The sequence below is a fragment of the Mobula birostris genome, chromosome 10 (assembly GCF_030028105.1).
Source record: "Mobula birostris isolate sMobBir1 chromosome 10, sMobBir1.hap1, whole genome shotgun sequence".
Taxonomy (NCBI): Eukaryota; Metazoa; Chordata; class Chondrichthyes; order Myliobatiformes; family Myliobatidae; genus Mobula; species Mobula birostris.
This window is the reverse complement of record NC_092379.1, coordinates 124924795-124944093: the sequence shown is the minus strand read 5'-3', so window position 1 is coordinate 124944093 and position 19299 is coordinate 124924795. Positions and strand designations below refer to the sequence as shown.

The following is a 19299-nucleotide window of genomic DNA, read 5'->3' as shown; positions in this document are numbered from 1 at the left end:
ACAGTGAATGGCAGTTCTGGCTCGAAGGGCCAAATGGCCTACTCCTGCACCTATTGTCTATTGTCTATAATATAGCAAAAAGAAAAAAAAATAAAATTTAAAAAATAAATCCATAAAATTAAAAAAAAATAATAAATAAACAAGTAAATCAATTACGTATATTGAATAGATTAAAAAAGCGTAAAAACAGAAATACTATATATTAAAAATAAACTGAGGTAGTGTCCAAAGATTCAATGTCCATTTCGGAATCGGATGGCAGAGGGGAAGAAGCTGTTCCTGAATCGCTGAGTGTGTTGTGAGCAGCTTTGGGCCCATTGTATGAGAAAGGAGAGGGTTCATAGGAGATTCACAAGAATGATCTCGGGAGTGAAAGGATTAACATATGAGAGTGTCTAATGGCTCTGAGCCTCTACTTGCTGGAGGTTAGAAGAATGAAGGGGGATCTCATTGAAACCTACCAAATATTGAAAGGCCTAGAAAAAAATGGACGTGAGGAAGTTATTTCCAAAAGTGAGGGACTCTAGGACCAAAGGGCACAGTCTCAGAATAGAGGGGCGTCCAGTGAATACAAATGAGGAGGAATTTCTTTAGCCAGGGGAATTTATTGCCACGGAAGGCTGCGGAGGTTACGCCATTTAGTATATTTAAAGTGGAGGTAGATAAATTCTCGATTAATAAGGGCATTAAAGGTTATGGGGACAAGGCAAGCAAAAGGGGCCGAGAGGGATATTAAATCAGCCACGATTGAATGGTGGAGTAGGCTTGATTGGTTGACTGGCCTAATTCTGCTCCTATGTCCTATGGTGTTATGGTCTTATATAAGCAGTTCTTGGTCTCAGGAAATCATTACAAGCTCATTTGCCGTGTAAGCATTTTAAGCAACCAATTTGTGCATAGCAAGAAATCACATCAGTATCAGTATTAGAATCAAATCAACAGTAGCAATAACAAAGTTTTAATTTGTTTATACAGCATTGATTGAAGGATAAATATTGGCCAAGTTCCGTAAGGGTGTCCCTTGGCATCTCCTCTCTACAGATGTTAATGTTTGCTTTGAAATATGTCCAATGTGTGTTTTATGATTTAACTCAGCACTAAGCATTTCCATCACTATTTTGGAGCTGTAGTATAGAACTGTTGTAAAACAAATTCAACATTGTGGAATGCAAGCAATTTCAGTAAACTTCATATTCTTGGCACTGATGTGTTTGGTCACCTCTCCCTTGAGAGTGAGTGGGGTTAGAAGTAGCCCATAAAGGATAAAATGTAAAAGCCTGGACAGTGAAGGGGCCTGTACATGAATTGTTGGTTCCCTTGTCCTCCTCACATCTATCAAACTGAAGTGCTGACTTTATTTTAGCTACTGTATTTTAGATGAATTTGTTCAGTGTTTCAAGTGCTTCCATTCCCAGATTTCTTATGTTCTGTTCTAACATTTAGTTACTAACACCAACAGTTTTTCTGAACTCTCACTAACTCTGTCTATTCACTGAAACTTTCAGAGTTTATTGGAATAAATAGAATGATTCTATTCTTTGAAGCGCATCAAGAGATTGGGTCCTCTAATGCTTGAAATCTCAAAAGTTCAAAGTTTAAAGTAAACTTATCATCAAAGTACACATATGCCACCATATTCATTTTCTTGTAGGCATTCACAGTAGATACAAAGAAACACAATAGAATCAATGAAAAATTACACACAAAGACAGACAAGCAACGAATGTGCATAAGACAAACTGCAATGACAAAAAAGAACAAATAATAATACCAATAAATAAATATGTAATAAATACTATTGAGAACACGAGTTGAGTCCTTGAAAGTGAGTCTATATGTTGTGGAACAGTTCAGTGCCAAGGTGAGTGAAGTTATCCACTCTGGCTGAAGTGATTGCTGAAGTGTAAAAACTGTTCCTGAACCTGGTGGTGTGGGACCCAAGGCTCCTGTACCTCCTTCCCAATGGCAGCAGTGAGAAGAGAGTATGGACTGGATGGTAGGGTCCTTTGATGATAGATGCTGCTTTCTTGTGGCAGTACTCCTTGTAGATGTGGCCAGGTTATGAATTTTACATGATTAATACAATTCTTAGAGATCCAACTAAGATGGAGGCAAAGGACAAAGTGCTTTGCTGTTAGGCCTTGCATTTTCAATTTCCCTTTCCTTATTTTTTTTTAAGAATTATACTGGTCTAGGAAAAAAGTTGAGCAGGACTTAATCAAAACAGACTTAACATATTGTGAAAAAATGCTGAAAACAAAATATTCAAGGATCAAGAATAAACGTTATTTGCGGTATACATTTACATGTGTTAGAAATTTGCTGGAGTGTTTTGGGGTAACATGCAACATCAAGCCACATTCAACACTTACAAAGAATTATATAAAAAATAAAGTTTGAGGTTAAAATACGGATATGAAATAAAATATGATTATATTCAGCAACTTCCAAGAGGACCACAAATGTCGTATGGTTTGGAGGCTTGCTTGCCTCAATGGCCCGGAGAGCTAGGGCCTTGTGCTTTGGATCTTGGTAGGGTTACCCATGCCAAACGGGTGAAAAGGTAGAGGCCAGAGTGGTCACATAGATAACAGCACATGCAAGAGAAAACTCAGTACCTCTGGTGAACAGGGTGGACTCAGAGTCAGCCAGGTAGAGACCGGGACCATGACCCTCAATGTAGAATCTCCTTCTCCCATCAAGGCACATGGTGTTGACAACCAGCACCAGCAGGTTCACCTGCCTGGGCAGCATCATTCGGCAGGATGGTGCGACCAAGAACAACATGCAGAGCAGACTCAGCAAGGCGAGAAACTTCTTCAGATCAATGAGCAACATATGGGGATCGACCAAGTACAGTGTCCACACCAAGGAGAAGCTGTACCAGAGCTGTGTTATGTCCATACCCTTGCATGACAGAGAGTGACCTCGTCAAGCTGATGTCATTTCACACTATGAGTCTCTGGAAGATCCTCCATACTTTCTGGCCAAGGAAGATCTAACCGTACCCTACTCCTTCAGTGTCGTCAAGAAGACATGGCCATGATCACCATGAGGAAACATTGAAAATGGATTGGGCACATGATGAGAGGAGAGGCCGACTCCATCATCAAAACAGCACTTCATTGGACGCCTGAAGGGCAGAGGAAATATTGGAGGCCAATGGCAACTTGGTGCTGTGCCGTAGAGGCAGAAATGGAGACGCCTGGGTCACAAAAGAGAAGATGGCTAAGGACAGACAAAGGTGGAAAAATTTCATTGCTGCCCTAAATGCCAGCGGCATAAGTAAATTCAGCAAGGTAGGTATCACCTATGAAAAGAAAAACAGAGTCAGTGCTTCTGATCTAAGGCCCTTTGACAGAACTGAGCGAGTGAGAGCTTGTTTTAAGTTGCAAAGTGTACGGGATGAGATAGGACAAAGGAGATACCACCAAAAGGGTGAAATCAGGATTACCACGGTGATGCAGTTGATGAAGCCATCTGATAGATGGGTTAATGAGAATGTGTCAAAAGAGAAGGCAGAGGAACATGTAAACACTGTGAAATGTAGATCAAACATTAGGAAATATAAAGCAGATCAGAGAGAAGAGAGGAACTGCATTAATATGGTACAGATTTGATGGACCATATGGCCTAATTCTGCTCCTATGTCTTTTGTTCTAATATCACTGATAGATGACCACAGGCAGAAATGGCCAATTCTGAGATGAAAAAAGAAAGTGAGTTACCCAAAAATGTTGATATTTATTTTAGATCCAGAAAGCTGAAACATATCCAGATGGAAGATGACAAGATGCTTCTTGAGCTTGTGCTGTGCTTTGTTATGCAAACCCATGTCCTCCTTTTGCTATTGTAACTTGTATTAACATTGCATATCTTGTACTGTACTGCTGCCACAAAACAACAAATATGTTAGCGATAATAATCCTGATTTGATACTGCTTCTGACATCCTTTTAAACCTTTTCTATCCATGTATCTGCTCGAACGTCCTTTAAATGTGGTAACCCATCAGTTCTGCAGTAGGTTATTGATCTGTAATACTAACTGTTTGTCTTTCCACTGAACTGATCTGCCAGGCATTTCTTCCCCATCCCCCTTCACCTCCCCAGTCAAATATTTTGTTTTCACTCGAGCATAGATTGAGCTGATTGAAGCAAAAAGCATCTCACCATGAATCACAGAGCAAAACAACTTGGCACATTAAGTAGTAAACTAGTGCATTGTATCACATGAGGAAGCATCACAATATGTAACTATAGTACTAAATCAAACTAAACTAGCACATACCTTTTACATATTAGGTATGTTGTCAATATGAATAAAACCAAAACTGGTACAGTGGCAAGTAATTCCAATGGATTGAAATTTCTTTGCTTAACTTCTGAAAAATAAAAGAGTCATCCATTCTTTTACAGTTTCAACCTAAGATTCTACCTCAATATGTCTGAATTGAAAACATCAAAATCAAGGTCTGAGTCGAGTTGATTTTTTATGCATATGTGTGTACAGATGCAATGAAACTCTTTACTTGTAACTCTTTCACAGGCTCTTTCACAGCATCATATAAGCAGCATACATACTGTATGTTAAATATAAACTGTACTCAATCATTACAAGACAAAACAGTTCATTTTAATCCAATTTGATCAAAGTAGTCCTAATATTGCTAAACTGTACAGATTAGGGATTTAAAAACGCAAACACGAGGAAATCTGCAGATGCTGGAAATTCAAGCGACACACACAAAATGCAGGTGGAACGCAACAGGCCAGGCAGCATCTATAGGAAGAGGTACAGTCGACGTTTCCGACCGAGACCCTTCGTCAGGACTAATTGAAAGAAGAGACAGTAAGGGATTTGAAAGATTAGAGATTTTCTGGCTGGTTGGAGAATGGACTGGTCTCGGCCTGAAACGTCGACTGTACCTCTTCCTAGAGATGCTGCCTGGCCTGCTGCGTTCACCAGCAACTTTGATGTGTGTTGCTTGAATTTCCAGCATCTGCAGAATTCCTCTTGTTTGTGGTTGAAGGCAAGAAGCTATTCTTAAACCTGGTGGTGTGGGACCACAGGCTTCTGTTCCTCCTGACTGTTGGAAGCTGCAGGTCCGGATGGTGAGGATCTTTAATGATCCTTTGCTGTTGCTGGGTCTAAATCCTGGAAATCCTTACCAAACAACACCATGCATCGGATTGGGATGAGAGGCTGGCCATGGCTCCTACAAGACAGCAGAAAGCCTTCCAAAAGCGGGAAGTGAACCGTGGCCCACGGCCAGACACCATGTCTTGAGGGGCGCTGTGGAGCCTGAACACATGTTGACCCATGAGTGTGACAGTTTCACGAGCAGATGGGAGCTTAGGGAGGACAATGAAGTGGACAGCCTTGGAGAATCGATCCACAATGACTAAAATGGTGGTGTTTCCATCAGACAGGGGCAGCCCAGTGATGAAATCTACTGAGAGGTGGTACCAGGGCAGTGGAACACAGGCAGTGGATACAGCGGACCCTCAGGATGTTAGCATGACATCATGTTCCAAGCGCAGGTGGGACTGGCAGATACAAAGTCATGGAGATCCTGGGACATAGATGGCCATCAAAATTGTCTCTTTATAAACTTTTGGGTCCGTTGAATTCCTGGATGTCCAGCCAGATGGAAGAGTGACCCCATTCCAACGCTTTGGAAAGCACCGCTGCAGGGACAAACAGCCGATTGGGAGGTCCCCCAACTGGGACTAGGTCTGACCCGGGTTGGGCAGCCCTCACCTCTGCCTTTTTTCTCCAGATCAAAGGAGCAGCAATAAACGAGCGAGGAAGAATGGGCTCTGAATTGGCAATGTCCTCAGACCCGTCGAACTACTGGGAGAGAGCCCCGGCCTTCATATTCTTGCTGCCGGGACGATAAGTGGGGATGAAATTGAACTGTGTGAAGAAGAGAGCTCGCTGGGCTTGACGTGAGTTGAGTCTTTTTACAACTTGAATGTAGGAGAGGTTCTTGTGATCTGTCCAGACCAAGAAAGGATGCTCTGCTCCCTCCAGCCAGTGTCGCTATTCCTCCAGGGCCTCCTTGACTGCCAGAAGTTCTCAGTTCCCAACATCGTAATTCCTTTCGGCTGGAGTCAAGCAATGGGAAAGAAAGGCACAAGGGGAGAGCACTGAGAGAGGACAGCTCCAATGCCAACATTGGATGCATCCACCTTGACTATGAATGGCTATGATGGGTCTGGGTGTTGCAGTAATGGGGCAGTGGTGAAACATCTCTTTAACTCCAAAAATGCTTGGTCCGCACCCTCTGTCCAATGCAATCCAACAGAGACCGTTCTGGTGAGTGCATTTATGGGAGCCGCGATAGAGCCGAAATTCCAGATGAAACAGTGATAGAAGTTTGCAAACCTCATGAAGCGATGTACCTCTTTGACTGTAGATGGTTTGCGCCACTCTGAAACTGTCTGAACTTTACTAGGGGCCATTTGAATGTTGGATGGGGCAAGCATATAGCCTAAAATGACACCTGGTCTTTATGGAACCCACATTTATTTGAGCTTGACGTACAGGTTATTTTCGAGGAGCTGCCTGAGAACTCTCCGGACATGCTGGACGTGTTCCTGATGAGAGCAGGAATAGATAAGTACGTCACCTAAGTACACAAACACAAACTGGTTCAACATGGACCTGAGCACATTGTTAACCAAGGCCTGGAATACAGCCAGACCTAAAGGCATCACCAGCTACTCATAGTGGCCATTAGAGGTGTTGAAAGCTGTCTTCCACTCATGCCCTTCTCTCATGTGAACCGGATTGTAAGCATTGCTCAGATCAATTTTGGAAAACATGGTTGCTCCCTGGAGATGTTTGCATGCAGACACCAATAAGGGAAGAGGGTAGCGGTTCTTCACAGTGAAGTTGTTCGAGGGCCGATAATCGATGCAGGGATGGAGCTTGCAATATTTCCTGCTCACAAAAAAAAACAAGCCTGCTCCTGCCAGCGAGGTTGATGGATGGATAAACCCCATGGTCAATACCTCCTTGATGTATTCTCCATGGCCACCGGTCAGGACGAGAGAGGGAAAAGAGCCGGCCCCGGGAGGACTAGTTACAGGTAAGAGGTCTATGGCACAGTCATAAGGCCGGTGTGGAGGCAGGGTGGTGCTTCCTTTTACTGAAAACATATTCAGACAGAATCCCAGACAGGCAGACAGGTCCACATCCTTAGCTGGCACAGGAGGTGATACATGGGATGGAGCTTGAGCTGGACCCAGGCGGGTAGACAGGAATGCCAGTCCCCATACTGGGAGTGCTTTCAGAGACCAATTGATCCGTGGGTTATGTCGTGATAACCAGTGGAGACCAAGTACCAGTGGCAGTTCAGGCGACTCAACCAGGTAAAAGGAGATTTCTTCACTATGGTTGCCTTTGAGCACCAGTTGGAGGGGTTGGGTGGAAAGATGGATCTGGCCAGAGCCCAGAGTTCGACCATCCTGCACCTTGAAGTTGATATTTTCGTTTAATTCCCAAGTCAGAATTCCCCATCTTTGAGCTAGAGAGATGCCCATGAGATTCCCAGCTGCACCAGAGTCAATAAACACCTTAAGTTCATGGGTCGGAGACCTCCACGATAAGGAAGCTGTGAGCATTACACAATTAGGAGAAGCTGACTGAAGAGAGAACCGACCTGTCAGGATTCCCCTCCCTGCTGACGAGTACCCTCTTTCACTGGATGCTTGGGACATGCCGCCCAGAAGTGTCCTGGATCGCCACAATAGAGGCAGGAACTTATTCTCCTGTACCACTCTCGTACCTCCTGAGACAGGTACATGCGCCCTGCTTGCATAAGCCCCTCCAACGACTGGGTGCTGAGGGAGGGGGAGGGGGTGAGGAAAGACAGCAATTAGAAAGCGCGTAGGAAGTTTGAGACATTCTTTCCCTGCGCCACTCAGTCACCCGGTCATCAACTTGAATAGCCAGATTAATCAGGTCATCCAGATTTTATTTTTTCCTTTTCTTTAACTTTGTTGTACTTTCAAACCTGTGGATGATCTAATGTGTTTTCTTTTCATTCTGTAAAAGCAATAAAGAGATGTTTTTAAAAAAAATATTATTCTCAAGTGGAAAACGAAGCCAACCCTGCAGCTGAAAGGAATAACTAAATATAGCATGAATACCACTCGTCTTCAGAGTTAGTTGACTTGACAGTCTCATTTCTCAGGCAAGGCTGAGTGTAAGTAGGCAGCAAAACGTTGCTATGTTTTGCTCAAGTCTCGACAAGTGTTACGTTGAAAAGAATGGAGTTAAATACCATCACAATGAAATAATTAATTTGCTGACACGTGCATTTTCATGAGGCAATTGCCGTACCTGCTGTGCTGCCGAATCCATGGTTGTGACAGCTTCTTTCAGAATCCCTATTTCCTGCAAGTTCCCATAGGTTACAGAGTTTTATATCAAGAGGCTTATGATTCCCCTGAACTTAACAACCTCACCAACTGGTCGCCTGTGACTCTCAATCTGTGAACTCAACCTTCCTGCAAGAACACCAATCACTGTCACCAAGCCGTTGCAGAAGGGCCAGTAACAAACCAGTGTGGACTTACAGGAGTTGCAAAGAGGTAAAGGGAAAGGATATTTTTCTACATACCATTCTGGAACCTGGGCCTCTGTACCTTCCTCTGCAACTGGATCTTCAACTTCCTAACCGGAAGACCACAATCTCTACAGATTGGTGATAATATCTCCTCCTCACTGACAATTAACACTGGTGCACCTCAGGGGTGTGTGCTTAGCCCACTGCTCTTCTCTCGTTATACCCGTGACTGTGTGGCTAGGCATAGCTCAAATACAATCCATAAAATTGCAGATGATGCAACCATTGTTGGTAGAATCTTGGATGGATACAAGAGGGTGTACAGGTGTGAGATGTGCCAACTAGTGGAGTGGTGCCGCAGCAACAACCTGGCACTCAACGTCAGTAAGATGAAAGAGCTGATTGTGGACTTCAGGAAGGGTAAGATGTAGGAACACATACCAATCCTCACAGAGGGATCAGAAGTGGAGAGAGTGAGCAGCGTCAAGTTCCTGGGTGTCAAGATCTCTGAAGACCGAACCTGTCTTGCCTTCTTTATAGCTGCATTGATATGTTGGGACCTAACCTGGTCCTAACGTTATCGTGCAGCTATAAAGAAGGCAAGACAGTGGCTATACTTTATTAGGAGTCTGAAGAGATTTGGCATGTCAACAAATACACTCAAAAAATTCTGTAGATGTATCACAAAGAGCATTCTGACAGGATGCATCACTATCTGGTATGGAGGGGCTACTGCAAAGGACCAAAAGAAGCTGCAGAGGGTTGTAAATTTAGTCGGCTCCATCTTGGGTACTAGCCTACAAAGGACCCAGGACATCTTTAGGGAGCAGTGTCTCAGAAAGGCAGCACCTATTATTAAGGACCTCCAGCACCCAGGGCATGCCTTTTTCTCACTGTTACCATCAGGTAGGAGATACAGAAGCCTGAAGACACACACTCAGCGATTCAGGAACAGCTTCTTCCCCTCTGCCGTCCGATTCCTAAATGGACATTGAACCCTTGAACACTACCTCACTTTTTAAATATATATATTCATTCTGTTTTTGCATGACTTTTAATCTCCAATATTCATATACTGTAATTTATTTATTTATGCTATATTATGTATTGCATTGAACTGCTGCTACTAAGTTAACAAATTCCACGACACATGCTGGTGATAATAAAACTGATTCTGATTCTGAATGCACTATCTGATTGCAGACTGCAGACCTACCAAAAGGATTTGACCAAACAAATAAAGGACAGAACAGGCAAATGAACAGGGTTGTACGTTTCTAAGATTCCAAGATTATACGGTAATGTTGCTTACCTGTGTTAAATTTTCCCCAGTAAACAGGGAGGCTCCACTCACTCCACAGTTGAGTTGTGCCACAATACATGTTAATCTTGCTTCTCACTTGAAAGATGTAGAACTCGTCTGGATCCACACTCACCAAACTAAACTTTGTCTGCACCGTGACCGATGCTTTCTACATGGAGAAATCATGAAAAAGTGGAATGTAGTCAAATGTGATGATGAGTTTAAAATCAAAATACAGAACTTAACAATGTGTCCTCAATCTCAACGACGCAATCGCAATGGCTCCCCACACGGCTTTAGACCACCTGGACAACACAAACACCTACGTCAGGATGCTGTTCATCCACTACAGCTCAGCATTTAATATCATCATTCCCACAATCCTGATTGAGAAGTTGCAGAACCTGGGCCTCTGTACCTCCCTCTGCAATTGGATCCTTGACTTCCTAACTGGAAGACCACAGTCTGTGTGGATTGGTGATAACATCTCCTCCTCACTGACGATCAACACTGGCACACCTCAGGGGTGTGTGCTTAGCCCACTGCTCTACTCTCTATATACACATGACTGTGTGGCTAGGCATAGCTCAAATACCATCTATAAATTTGCTGACAATACAACCATCTCAGGTGGTGACGAGAGGGCATACTGGAGTGAGATATGACAACTAGTGGAGTGGTGCTGCAGCAACAACCTGGCACTCAACGTCAGTAAGATGGAAGAGCTGATTGTGGACCTCAGGAAGGGTAAGACGAAGCAACACATACCAATCCTCATAGAGGGATCAGAAGTGGAGAGAGTGAGCAGTTTCAAGTTCCTGGGTGTCAAGATCTCTGAGGATCTAATCTGGTCCCAACATATCGACGTAGTTATAAAGAAGGCAAGACAGTGGTTATACTTCATTAGGAGTTTGAAGAGATTTAGCATGTCAACAAATACAATCAAAAACTCCTATAGATGTACTGTGGAGAGCATTCTGACAGGCTGCATCACTGTCTGGTATGGCGGTTGGGGGGGGGGGGTTGCTACTGCACAGGACTGAAAGAAGCTGCAGAGGGTTGTAAATCTAGTCAGCTCCATCTTGGGTACTAGCCTACAAAGTACCCAGGATATCTTCAGGGAGCGGTATCTACCTCACTTGGACACTACCTCACTTCTTTTAATATACAGTATTTCTGGGTTTTTTTGCACATTTTTAATCTATTCAATATAAGTCTACTGTAATTGATTTACTTATTCATATATTATTATTATTTTTATTTTATTTTTTCTCTTCTATATTATGTATTGCATTGAATGGCTGCTGCTAGGTTAACAAATTTCACGTCACATGCCGGTGATAATAAACCTGATTCTGATGTTATCAGTTATAGTCTGAAGACAAATGAGACTGCTGAAACCTAGGACAAAGAACAGAATGCTGGAAGAACTCAGCAGGTCAGGTAGCATCTGTGGAGGCAAAAGGTAAAAGCTGATATTTAGGATCAAGATCCTACATCAGCTCTGGGATGGAAGAGGAAAGACTGCCAGTGTATAACCATAAGAGGGATGGAATGGAGAGATGATTGGTTAGTGCAAGGGATAGAAGCTGGTTGAACCAGGTGGGGATTGGATGATGGGCAGGGGGGATCAGGTGATTGAGGGGACTAGGAAAGGTGAAAAAAAGAAGTGGAAAATTAAGGTGGATGGACACAACACATAAAATGCTGGAAGGACTCATCAAGTCAGGCAACATGTATGGATGAAAATGGACAACTGATGTTTCAATTCGAGAACCTTCATCATGGATGCATGAGTGTGCATGGGACAAGAACACTAGGGCAACATGGGAGTGAGTAGGGGAGCTGAAATTGTATGCAGTCAGGAACTCAAGATGCCCATTGCAAAGCACAGGGGCTCTGCAGAGCAGTTGCTTAGTTTATACTTGGTTTCAGTAAGTTAGAGAAAGCCACATTATTATCACCAAATGCAGAAAACGGTCAATGAGTGACCAGAAAACTATTCACTCATTAACTAGATACCCTGTTTACAGCTTAACTCCATGGCCACCCTAGATTTACCCTATTGGAGACATCTTCCATCCCCTCTCTTTCCCGCAGCTTAACAAACTTCTTTTCTCTCCTTCAACACACATCAGAGTTGCTGGTGAACGCAGCAGGTCAACTTCAGATTGCGGCCTGGCCCAGACGCTAGCAGGCATGAATTTCAGATTGCAGCTGTCGGATCCATGCCTGCAATCGCCGTTTTTTTGACTTTGTCATGTTAGGCAAAGATCGCAAGATCCTACATCTGCAGACCCCAGAGCCTGCTGGCCCGGGTGCTAGCAGGCATTGAACTTCAGATTGAAGCCTCTGCCATTGATCTCGCCGGCTCCAACACCTCAGGGTATATTGACCTGCTGCGTTCACCAGCAACCTTGATGTGTGTTGCTTGAATTTCCAGCATCTGCAGAATTCCTGGTGTTTGCGTCTTTTCTCTCCTTCCCAGGTCTAAGGCAAGGACTTCTTTGTGAAACGTTTCCACGGTGACAGACTGACCTTCTAAGAAGTTCCAGAATTTTCTTTTATTTTAATTTCCAGCTCATACAGTTTTGTTTTTAATTTTCATTAAATCAGTCAAATTTTGTTTAATAACATTTATGTCACATGTCTTAATGGCATTATGCAATGACAAGCTGCTGAAAGAAAGTTAATAATCAGGTGCTCCAAGTGAAATTGGGAAGCTGGATGTAGAATAAATCTCCCTTCACTCAAACTCAACGTTGGGAGTATTCTTACTTGCATTTTGAAAATAATCTGAAAATCCTTCATTTTCTAAACCCTTATGACTGAGCAGATAATGATATTGTGGAAATGCATTGTCTTTGAGGATGAATGACACTTAGGGAAGTGATAAAATAGTATTGAGAACTACTGAAAACTCATTCAATCCATATGTGGTGTATAAGAAAATAGAAAACGCTACTGAAAATAGCACAAGGAAATATGAAAAAAAAAATCAATCATGAACAGGTGAAATGTTAAGATGGACAACCAGTTCAGATGTATATAGATGCAGATGTTCCTTTCAGTTTCATGGGGTAATGTGGTGATTCCAGGCAGAGAGACCAGGATATCAAGATCTTTCCCCAAGTCTTTTTTTTCCATGAAACAGCTTTAAACTGATATCATTTCAGTTGGAATAGGGACAAGATTTTCACACAGAGGGTGGTGGATATATGGAATGAGCTTCCACAGAAGGTGAGGGAGGCAGGAACAATGACAACATTTGAAAGACATTTGGACAGGTTGATACATGTATAGGAAAGTTGCAAAGGCATATGACCAAAATAAGGCATACGGAACCAGCTTAGGAAGATATCTTGGCGGAACCAGCTTAGGAAGATATCTTGGTTGCCATGTACAAGTTGAGCCATAAGACTATAAGACATAGGAACATTCACCCATTGAATCTGCTCTGCCATTCCATCATGGCTGATTTATGTGCATTATCCTATAGCTCTATGTCTATTTTACCAGCTGAAAACCAGATTTCCTTCAGTGTGAGGAAAGACCAACAGAGGGGAGCTTGATCCACTCAAGTTGCCAGAGGGAGGAATCCTTCATCTTAATTGACAGTGGCAGGTGTTACACCACTTCTGCTGCTCTAACCCACTCTTAAAAGTTAGTTATTAGCCTTGATAGGAAACTCATGTTCATCGTGTAGTCACTGCCACTCTGTACCTGCCACTCCTTGTCCTTATTATTCTGGTGCCTGATTTCATATGCCAAACATCTCGCTGTTCCCATTGGAGCATCCCATTCCAGGAGGAGACCATTGTTTTCTGTAGTATTCACTGTCAGGTTTGCAGGTGGAAAGGGTTGCACTGAAAGGTAGCAAAGAATTTTAGTCCTGTTAGAAAAGGAGCTTAATCCAAGCTTATCACAGTGGAGCTTCTTCAGAAGAATTTGGGCATCAGTTCAAATTCAATTCAAAGATTGCATATTGCAATTTCCTCATCTGTAGGATATGGAAGAAAATTTGCTACGTTATTAAGTATCTAGACACATTGGTTACAGATCTGTAGACGTGTTTGATTGCATACTGTCCAGATGATATGAATTAATCTGAAATAAAAAGCTGGAGTCAACAATGGTGATCATGAAACGTTCAAAAGATAAAAGATTAGCTTTATTTGTCACCTGTACAACGAACACAAAGTGAAATGCATACTTTTCATCAAATCAAATCAGCGAGGATTGTTCTGGGCAGCCTGCAAGTGTCACCATGATTCTGGTGCCAAGCTAGCATGCCCACAGCTCACTAACACTAACCACATGTCTCTGGAATGTGGGAGGAAAGCAGAGCACCTGGAAGAAACCCAAACAGCCACAGAGACAATGTACAAACCCTTACAGACAGTGGAGGAAATTATATGTGGGTTGTTTGCCCTCTAAAGTGTTACGCTGAGCACTACTCTACCATCCCACCTGAAACTTTCAAACTAAATGTTGGTCTCTATTTGATCAGAGATTTAAAACTCAAAATTAACTTGCCTAAAACATCTCTTTGAAGCTTTTTCTCAAAGATTCATTTCTTCATCTGATTATTAAAGTATGTGTAACTATTAGTTCATCATTTATATTGAATTATTTTCTTACTAAATAAATAACAGACTTACCTTTTGAATGTAAATTAATGGTTTTAACGCCATGGTCATTGCTGGGGTCGGACCTAGTGCAGCAATTCAGAGTCACAATAACAAATCAGAAACCATTGATAAAATTAAGAGAATTGGGTAGAATAAAGGTAACTGGCAAATCAGCCAAATATTGAAATCCAAACCAGCAGAAACTCTAGTTTTGCAACTGAGCTCACCATTGATCATTTGAGGATAGATTGCCTTAAAATTCAAAGCAAACCATTACATAATAGAATGCTATCAGCAGAAATTAATGTGATGACACGCAAGTCAACAACATCTATGATCACCTTTGAAGATTTATGTGTAATATGCCCAATTAACTCAATCTATGATATCTTTAACAGCACCATGCCCTACAAGAATAATACTGCCAGGACCTAAGTACTTTACGGAAACCCATCAGTTAACTTACATTGACATCACTGGCTCCAAGTGTTATACTAGTTCTGAGTTCTCTCAGCATTGACCTGAGCTGGAACTTTTTTTTGACACACTTCTTCAGTCACTGGACATTAATATAAATAAATAGAATAATCTTCTCCAAAGTCAACTTCTTGTGTGATTTTGGCTTTACCAATCTCAGCCAGTGCTTTGTTAACAAATACTCTTACCTTGGTCCTGGAGCTGAAACTTTTTGGTTTTTGTTATAATGTTTCCTGAATCACTGGATCCATTTATGAAAATGTGAAAGTCTTTGAATTGTATAATGCCATCGGCCGAGAAATTGCATCCAATGTTATAGCCACCCTGCTGAATGTAGTTCCTACATTCCTGTGGTTGTTGTGAGAAATACCTGCAAAGAAAACCAAGTAGCCATATTTTCTGTTATGAGTGGGAAATTAAACATTGTAAAAGTTATACTTATGAAATGATAAAAAGAAAGAAAGATAGTCTAAAGATTCATACACATAGTACTGTTTTTTTTAATCAGTGCTACTTGTTTGAAAAACAAGTATTTTCAGAATGGAACTTGATAAGATAAATTCCATGTTGAATCATCGCCACTTTGAAGCATTAACTGAAAGCATCTGATCATGATCTATTCCATATTGATAATGAGAATTCAGCATCTGATTATCTGATAACATTCTGAAGAAATTGATTAATCTGAAACACAAGAGTTCCTGCAGATGCATCTTCTTCAGCCATTCACCTTTTCCACTGATCACCTCGCAGCTCTCACATCATCTCCTCTCCCTCACCCATCTGCCTTCCCCCTCGCCTGGTTTCACTGATCACCTTCTGGCTTGTACTCCTTCCACTGGCCCCACCTGCTTATTCTGACTTCGTCCCCCCCCTTTCACAGTCCTGAGGAAAGGCTTCATCCCGAAACATTAGCTCTTTCTGCTGCTCCATAGATGCAACCTGACCGGCTGAGTTTCTCCAGCATTCTGTATGTGTTACTATGGGTTAATCTCAGTTGTGATGCAAGGTTTCAACCTGAAATGTTGAAAATTTTTTATTCTCCACAGACACTGCTTGGCTTACTGAGTTTCTGTGGCACAATATTGTTGCTCCAGATTCCAGTGTCTTCAGTCTCTTCAAATTCAAGTTCAAGGTTAATTATTATTCAACAATACATGAATATAGCCAAATGAAACAGCGTTCCGTCAGGACCAAGTACCAAACACATTACTAACTGCACAAAGCACAAATAGCAAATATAGTTATGATTTCAGAAAAAAACATACAGCCACAAAGAAAAACAAATCTAGACCAAGACCCTGAGTGGCATGCCTGTAGATGGTCCTGGTCCAGCTCGTTCATCCTCTGGGTGAACACTGGAGGGCTGGACCAACAGGAGTGGCCAGCTCTCTACCCTGCAAGGATTCTAGTGTGTACCACAGAGACTCTCGCAGACTGCCTCGGCATCTTGTCTCCTATTCAGCTGCAACTGGTGTCACCGTGGCAATGCAGCTCCCCTGCCATTGCTTTCGTCAATGAACCAGTGAACCGGACATGTGGCATTGTGAATTACCAATGTCCATCGGGGTCTTGATACCAATAAAAAACATTCCAAGACAATCACTCGCTATCTTTATTGGACCGCGTATCTTCTCAGCACCATGGCGACAACACAACAACTGTATGCAATAAATCCAGCTCCATCACTATTGAGCAACTCACTGATGGGATAGTACTGCAGCACTTGCATTAATACCATTCACGCTAACTTGCGATTGTAAAAAAGACGCAAGGGACGAACAAATGCACCTTTGATTGGGCCCGGTTTGGCCAATGTGTCCAAGAACATCATCATCTTTCCGGATTTTTGTATCAAGATTAATCTGTACTTGGAGATTTGGGATTTTTTTTCAAGGACAGTTAAAATAGCTTTGTCAAATTGGCATTCCTGATTTGAATTTTTGGAAGAGATAATTTAGTACGTTGATGAGGATATTGCAGTTGACGGAGTCTATGTGGGCTTTAGTAAGGTCCTGCATGGGAGGAACCTATCTAATCCAGGGCAATTTAGTGCATTGAATTTAAAATTAGTTGGGTGATAGGGGATAAGGGGTTGTCTTTGCAATTGAAAGCCTGTGACCCATGGTTGATCAAGAAGGTCAATGCTGGAGCACTTACTTACCAAGTACTTTACCAATCTGGACAACATATTACCCGCAGCACCAGGGGTCTGAACATGGTTGACCACTGCTATACTACGATAAAGAATGACTACCGTTCCATGCCTAGAGTGTATTTCGGGAAATCTGATCACTTGGCTGTCCTCTTCCTAGCGACATGCCTTTTTATGCTTGCCTTGACCATGGAGGAAACTTCACGAACTAACTCCCACAGGCCCCAATGACCCTGTTACTTCAGTCTCTGTGGCTGATGTGAAAGAATCCTTCAGGAGGTTGAATCCACGGAAAGCATCTGGCCCAGACAGGGTACTTAGCCGAGTACTGAAGACCTGAGCTGATCAGCTGGCTGGAGTGTTCACCAATATCTTTAACTTCTCGCTTTGACTGTCTAGAAGGCTTGACACCTGCTTCAAGAAGGCTTGAATTATACTGATGTCTAAGAAGAATGTGGTAGCTTGCCTGAAGTGCCTATAGCACTTACATCCACAGTGATGAAGTGCTTTGAGAGGTTGATGATGAAATATATCAACTCCTGCCTGAGAAGTGACTTTGATCTGCTCCAATTATCCTACCATCACAACAAGGCAACAGCAGGTGCCATTTCGTTGGCTCTTCACTCAACCATGGAACATCTGGACAGTGAACATGCATACATCAGGATGCTGTTCATTGACTACAGATCAGCATTCAATACCATCACCCCCTCCAAACTAACCAATAAGCTCCAAGACCTTGGCCTCTATACCCCTTTGAGCAGATAGATTCTCAATTTCCTCACTTACAGACATCAATCAGTTTGGATTGACAACAAAATCCCCTCCATAATCTCATCAGTTTGGGTGCATCACAAGGGTGTGTGCTTAGCCCCCTGCTCTACTTGATTTACACTTATGACCGTGAGGCTAATTACGGCTCCAATTCCACATTTAAGTTTGGTGACAACACCATTCTCATTGACTGAATCAAAGGTGGTGAAGAATCAGCATATAGGAGGAAGATTGAAAATCTGGCTGAATGGTGCCACAACAACATCATCTCATTCAGTTCCACAAGGCCAAGAAGCTGATAATTGACTTCAGGAGGAGGGAACCGGAGGTCCATGAGCCAGTCCTCATCAGATGATCAGAGGTGGAGAGGGTCAGCAACTTTAAGTTCCTCAGTGTTATCACTTCCGAGGATTTGTCCTGGGTCCAGCACATAGCTGTTGTTATAAAGAAAGCATGCCAGCACCTCCACTATCATAGAAGTTTGCAAAGATTTGACATGTTATCTAAAACTTTGATAAACTTCTATAGATGTGTAGTGGAGAGTATATTGACTGATTGCATCACAGCCTGGTATGGAAACACTAATGCTCCTGAATGGAAAAGCCTACAAAACGTAGTGGATACTGCCCTTCCAACCATTGAGCACATCTACATGGAGTGCCATTGCAGGAAAGCAGCATCCAGCACCAAGGACCGCACCATCCAGGCCATGCTCCCTTCTTGCTGCTCCCATCAGGAAGCATGTACAAGAGCCTCAGGACCCACACAACTCGGTTGAGTAACAGTTATTAGCCCTCAACCATCATGCTGTTGAACCAGTGGAGATAACTTCACTAGCCCCATCACTGAACTGATCCCACAACCTATGGACTCACTTTCACCTTCACCTCATGTCCATGACCTTTATTGCTGATTGATTGATTGATTGATTGATTAATTGATTGATTTTTTTTGTATTTGCACAGTTTGTTTTCTTTGCACATTGGCTGTTTGTCCTGTTGGGTGTGGTCTTTCATTGATTCTATTGTTTCTTCTTTTTACTGTGAATACCTTCAAGAAAACGAATCTCAGAAGCCTGAAGGCACACACTCAGCGATTCAGGAACAGCTTCTTCCCCTCCGCCATCCAATTTCTAAATGGACATTGAACCCACGAACACTACCTCACTTCTTTACTATATATTATTTCTGTTTTTGCATGATTTTAATCTATTCAAAGTACATATACTGTAAATTGATTGATTGATTGATTGATTGATTGATCTATTCATCTTCTCCTATATTATGTATTGCATTGTACTGCTGCTGCTCAGTTAACAAATTTCATGATACATGTCAGTGATAATAAACTTGATTCTGATTCTGAAAGTACATATATGTAAT

At 42.3% G+C, this 19299-nt stretch overlaps 1 protein-coding gene across 2 annotated transcripts in view; it reads right to left on the bottom strand.

Moving 5' to 3' along the window:
• Positions 1-19299, bottom strand: part of LOC140204588 (interleukin-13 receptor subunit alpha-2-like) — a 59978-nt gene that overhangs the window by 6271 nt on the left and 34408 nt on the right. Inside the window, exons 3-6 of one of the 2 annotated variants that reach the window (XM_072271311.1) lie at positions 15177-15358; positions 13604-13746; positions 9890-10049; positions 4290-4383 (exon numbers count right to left, since the gene is read on the bottom strand). In XM_072271311.1, the coding sequence (XP_072127412.1) occupies positions 4290-4383; positions 9890-10049; positions 13604-13746; positions 15177-15358 (579 nt within the window). The remainder of the gene's footprint in view (positions 1-4289; positions 4384-9889; positions 10050-13603; positions 13747-15176; positions 15359-19299) is intronic. The other variant, XM_072271312.1, reaches the window with a different exon arrangement.